Source organism: Rhea americana, unplaced genomic scaffold (assembly GCF_003343005.1).
Source record: "Rhea americana isolate MKP2758 unplaced genomic scaffold, rheAme1 scaffold_220, whole genome shotgun sequence".
NCBI lineage: Eukaryota > Metazoa > Chordata > Aves > Rheiformes > Rheidae > Rhea > Rhea americana.
Window position 1 is genome coordinate 251349 of NW_028186330.1, and position 6000 is coordinate 257348.

General features: G+C 38.9%; 1 protein-coding gene across 6 annotated transcripts in view; it reads left to right on the top strand.

Annotated features, from left to right (window-relative positions):
• The window catches only part of COBL (cordon-bleu WH2 repeat protein), a 158541-nt gene that overhangs the window by 108126 nt on the left and 44415 nt on the right, over positions 1–6000 (top strand). For 5 of the 6 annotated variants that reach the window (XM_085305456.1, XM_085305457.1, XM_085305459.1 and 2 more), the window contains one exon: positions 1478–1648. The exons of the other annotated variant lie outside the window; for it this stretch is intronic. In XM_085305456.1, the coding sequence (XP_085161582.1) occupies positions 1478–1648 (171 nt within the window). The remainder of the gene's footprint in view (positions 1–1477; positions 1649–6000) is intronic. 6 annotated transcript variants of the gene reach the window in all.

Sequence of the window (6000 nt, forward strand, 5' to 3'; positions counted from 1 at the left end):
GTCTAGCCAGATGAATGAAAGCAGAAGAGCCTATCAGCAACTTGCTCAAACTGGCAAATGGAGCACTTGAAGTATTTGATACTTATTCTGACCCTGAAGTACTATGTGCAGTTTTCTCAAAGCAGGCAAATAGGATCTGCGCATTTGCAGGCATTAAATTGTATCGTGAATCTCTAGAAGCTAGTGTCTCCTGAGAGCATCATAGTGAGTTTAATCTTTTTCTCTTCTCCTTGGTGCTACATCCSTTTTTGGGAGCACCGGTACATGAGCCGAAGAGCATAGAAATGGTCATAACTGCTCAGACCAGAGGTCCCTCTATGCCAGCATCCAACTTCAGCAACGACCCRTAGCAGATGCCTAAGGGAGGGTGTAAAAACAGAATGAACAGGCAGTCRTGTTTCCTCACATGCTTTCTTCAGCCTCAAAAGACTTACTGAATTGCTAGATCAGCATTTGTGGAGATAATAATCTAAGGATTAATCCATCTCAAAACATCCAAGTCAAGCCTTAAGTGATCCTGAAAGATTGGTTGATGCAAATGCTCATTTGTATGCATGTGAGAGTCTGAACTGGAGATTTAAATAAGTCTAAAAGGAGGTTGGAAATACAGTTGGAAGCTACAGGAGTCCTCTGAATTTTCAGAGAATGCTGCAAATAGCCAAGTATGACAATAGTGAATATGTTTTCAGATTTAGATCTGTGAGTCATTGCATGTCTCTTTGCTCAAAGCTAAAAAGGGAGGAGATGCAGCTTCAGCTGGTGTCAGCTAGCTCTAGGTTTGTGCGATACRAACTGGCAGCCGTTTTTGACGTTGCAGATGGTTAATGCAATATAGTGCAAAGGTGCATAAAATTTTTTAGTTTGTTTTGCACAGTACTGAAATAAATCCCGGCCAAAGCTCTAAGCATTTCCACAGATAGCTTAAAACACTGTTTTGCGAGGAACATCTTAATCAAGTGCTTCTCCACAATGTCAAAATAATAAAAAAAACCCTACTCAAAAAAAAGGTCAAGATACGTTTCTAAAAATACTGATCTGAGGCATTTCTCTTTTTCTCTCAAGTAGTCAGGAAAGTAGTCATACAAYGATCCTAGAGGTCAACAAATTGAGGCAATTTGGCACTTAAGGAGATGAAAATAAAACACATTTTTTACATATTCTCATATGCTCAGYATGGGATTTTTTCACATTTTTTTCACTTCTTGTTTTTTTGTCCTTATATTTAATGAAACACTGGTGAAGATTTTGGTTATTTGTTGCRATATAATTGTATGTTCTGGACCTGATTCTGAACCCATGGCCATCATCATCTCCTCCTCGCATATTTATATTSGGGTAAATGAGAGGAGAATTAGATCTGAAGAGACTTGGGGTGCGGGTAAGGGAAAAACCAATGCATGATTAAGAAATAACGACAGACAGGCAATCATTACCTTGGCAATGAGAAGTAACTTGAAGTCAATTGATCCCCCTGTAGGTGATGGACGGCAGGTGCCACCAAAGCCTCCTAGAGGCACCCCGCGTGGTCCACCCCAGTTAGAGATCCCCCCGCCCCCACCTTACCCTCCTCCCGACACAGACAGTACGGATCCAGCAGTTTCTTACAGAGAAGCAGATGTTACAGCAGCAACAGAGCTGGTACCTAAACGTATGTTATGGAATATATGTATTTACGTCTCATCTCTTCTGATGGTTACTCTCAGGGGGTAACTTTTCCAGACTTTCCTCTCTGCTCTGTAGGCAAATATGTCTGTTTTTCCCCCTGCTTTTCTAGCCTATCCTCTTTTGAAGTGCACAATGCAGTGTAACTAATTAATATAACATAAATGAAGCACGTGTTTTGAGACAGTTTTGCTGATGATGCCTGGCCATTTTGCAGAAACATTTAAAAACAACCATCAAGCCATGTGATTTTGTGCAGCTGGAAGCAAAACTTTGTTGTTACATATTGATTCACGGTGTTTGGTTTTTTTTCTGTCTCTCCCAAGAAATTCCTTTGAGAGCCAATAGGTCTATCAGTTTAGGTTGCAAACTGCAGGGTGCCTCCCTTCAGGAAAATGGAGCCATTTACACCAGCTGTATATTGTTAAAGGCCTTCTTGCCTTAATGGGTGCATCTTCCTTGCCATCCCTGCGTAGTCCTTTGTGTGCTCTTCCCCTCAGGGCATAAGTATTATCAGGCAAAGAAATATGATAGTTTCCACATCTGTGTGTATTTCTGAAAAGTATATTTTCATGCTGCTTTCTTGTGCTTGTCCACTGACTGCCTTTAAATTTTTGTATACAGTCCAAGTCTTTGATCATGTCGGATACTCCTTGTGGGCTTGCCCTGCGCGCCCACGTAGCTCCTGTAAAGGTGGCGAGGCTCTGCACGTTACAGCATCTGGCGGACRTGCTTATCGGAAGGTTAGAATAGAGCATGACTCCAAACGTAGGACAGTGAAACATCTCCATTAACTGTTAATTTGACAAAAGTCTTTTCCAGGACATTTTCTTCACAAAGATTATTCTGCAGGTAGCTCTTGCTTTGATATGCTAATGTTAGTGTGTTTGAATATCAGCTAAATCCAAAGCATTAGTTTTCAATCTATGCCGAGGAGATGCAGACTGACAAGTTTTATGGTGAGGAGAGAAGGAAATTGAGGCGATCCATGCTAACTGAAAACCTAAAGCTTATTGAAGATTAACTGTTTCGATCTTACCAGCATATGCACAGAAATCATGTCATAGTTGGAATATTTTCTTTATCATTCGTTTCCATCAGGTTGCCTACAATGTTTTCTTTATTAAAAATCTGTTGTGGCCTTCCTTGCATTAGTATTTCTACTTCTTTTGAGTATCTACCATTACAATATTTAGCAATACTTTCCTGATCCACCTTAGTGATCAAATACACTTTAATCAATGCAGCTGTGATTTTATCAGCCAGATCATTTGCTCTTCAAACAAACAAAATATCCTAGCCAAAATGATTTGATTAAGCTTGTACATGGGAACATTACATGAGCTTTTATTATTCTCAGCTTACTGAGACCTAAGGGATAATGCTTACTGGATATTTTAGAGATGTAAAGCATGGAGAGCATTTGAGAGACTTAGTGTTGGAAAGGGACACAGAAAAATTCTTAATTATGCTCTGCTTTACCGAGATACATTATGTTTGCTGTGTGTGTAGATTTACCCATGAGAGAAAGCAGAACACATGACAAATGCTAATTATTATTGCCTAATGCCATTCTGAAAGGTGCTTATTGAATGGTCACGACTGAGTGGTATAAGAACAGTTTTGCAATGAGGTTTTTTATTGCCTGAGAATGCCCCTAGCACTGCAAATAGGACTTTGGCAGTAGATTCAAAGAACAAAGTTTTCAGTCCTCCTAACTCTAACCACAGAAACTGTGTTTTCTCATAGAACAGGTGGGAAGGAGAATAAGCTGCTGATGCCAGATATTGATGAAAGGCATATTTGTTCTGAAATCGCTCTAAAAACAGCTTTCCCTGATGAGGATTGCGGTCGTCTTTTGCTGAGTAGGCGAATTTCAGCACCAGTTTGTCTTTCACRAGATTGCGATTCAGATTTCCATTCAGCAATTAAAGTTCTGTGATCGTGTGGGGTTGGAATTCCTGCCCTATATGATCTACCACTGTTAGTGAGACCCGTGCCCCACCTCTCACTCCTTCCCAGTGAGGACACAGTTGTCCCATTGTGCTCGGAGAAACTCATGTTGAGGAATCCTCATTTCATAGACGATGGTGGTAATCGCTCTTCACGGAGTTTTCCAAACTTAGGCAGAGCACAAGTCATTCGTGAATAGGACCTTTAGTAGGATATTTGAGCTTTCATGGCTGTAATGGTAAGAGTCGCTCCCTCAAACAAGAGTGCAATTGTTCCTTGTGGTTTTTGCTCTTTAATCTCTATATTCTCATTAAATGAGCTTTCCTGTTAATTTTTGTTCCAGTAGACCCTTAGCTGCCTGTTGTGTGCATGTCTAAAATGATGTGTTTATGGGATCCTTTCTCCTTTCTTGTCTTACTAATCAGATTATTCACGGCTTGTGATTTTAAGATTGATTGCACTTTGGTAGTACAGAAATGGAGATCGTCACCTCTGTTGCACGGAGTTTACTTATGTCACATAGATCACAAAGATCTCAATAAATAAGTCGATAGTGAGCTCTGTACTACTTAAAGCAGTTAAAGAACATGTTAGCAATACCTAGAGGAGCAATTAAACATGCTATCTTGAAATGCTTACAAGTACGTCATTAGAATAGATTTTTTTCTCCTATGAACCTCTGCTATTATCCTCTTTTTTGCTTATTATGAACTATCTGGTAGCAATGCAGTATGAAATTGAAAAGCTAATTGAAAAAGAATAATTCACCTTCTGGTAGAGTGAGATCCTGAGGTTAAATCCCCTAAATCCACTTCACTCTTGTAAAGTACTAGTAAAGTCAAAGTTTCCGTTGTGTAAAGGTTTGGTGATTAATTGATTTTTAAATTTCTGAGAGTGTTCTGTTAAAAAAAAAATCATAATTTGAATCTGTCTTTATTTTAATAATAAAACAATCAATCATCACTTAAACAGAGAGTTTGAAGGGGAAGGAGTGTGTGTAAGTGTTTTCCAGTTCCTTTGTATAGATAACATTTATACTCCTAGCTGATGGGTAACTCAAGGTTCGTTTTAAGGAACAGAAAGAATAGAAAGGAGTCTTGTCTCCATATTCAATTTTTAATATTTTGTATGATATCAGTGATACAGTAATGGGTAGTACAGCTCATGTGACAAAGGCCCTGAGAGTTCTACAAACAATTTGATCATATTTTTTCAGAGACTATACATGTATCTAGTCTTGCACGTTTGTTAGGGACAGTCTAAATTTAAACAAAAATAGGTAAAGAAACTCAAAGAGGAAACCGCGTTCTCTTAGATGTGGTTTTAAATTAATTGAGAACTGCAGGCTACTGAGGAGAGAATTTTGCTTGCTTATCATAACGCAGTGCTACAGAAGGCAGCCATCAAACAACCCAGCCTTTTCTTTCTTAGACATGGTCTTCAGAGTGTGAAAACCTGCAAATGTGCCTTTGGAGGCTCACACCACCACCATTTCTCCTCTTCATAAAGCCTCATCTGAGGGCAGAAGATGAAGTTCAGTCTCCCATCATCATCTGCCATGTACCTTCTAGAGTATTAATATTCAGTCCAAGTAAAGCTGAATTCGTAGACATACTGAATATCAAGAGGTGTTATGGTGCTGCAATCAAGTTAGCTTATACGTGAAGCCAGGAAGTCAGTCTCATAGAGTGAGGGGAAGCTATGGGATTATAAAATGCCTCTAAATTTCAAGACATATGCATGTACCTCCTTTGGAAATCTCGTTCTTTAAGGTTACTGAGCATGCTAGCCAGTCTGCTGCTTTGTCTGCACAGTATTTATAATTGTGTCATTTTACTCTTTTTCCCCAACAGTTTATTGTTGTGCATCATTCCCTTCATATACCAAGCGCGTCTGACAGACCTTGCCTCTTCCTATGACCTTCATACCTCTGCACCTCCTGTTGCTTCTGCTATCCTGATTCTTTCTTTCTTCCCTGCTGAAAAAGAACCTTTTTTTTTTCTTCTGACTGAGATTTTTGGCTTCCTTTCTTTTCAAACTTGCACATTTTCTTTTAATTACTATTGATTATCATTTTGGCTATGGTTCACATTCATTTGAGAGAAATGTTCCCCAGAACTGAACGCTGTGTTATAAAATCTGTGTCAGCCACCTAATGATTATCCATACGTTTGTCTGTTCTTTTTCAAATGGTTCTCTTTATCTTGAGTCACTGTTTAGTTTGATTTGATGTTTCAAAGAGTTTGTGCATGGGGGAAAGTTTCTTACTTTCAGTACTGTCTAAGAATTTTGTGAAAACCTTCTGAAAACATTTTTCTCTTTTCTGTCAGTCCGGGTATATTATTCTATGTTCTCTGATATGTTCTATTTTTTTTTTTTTTTTTT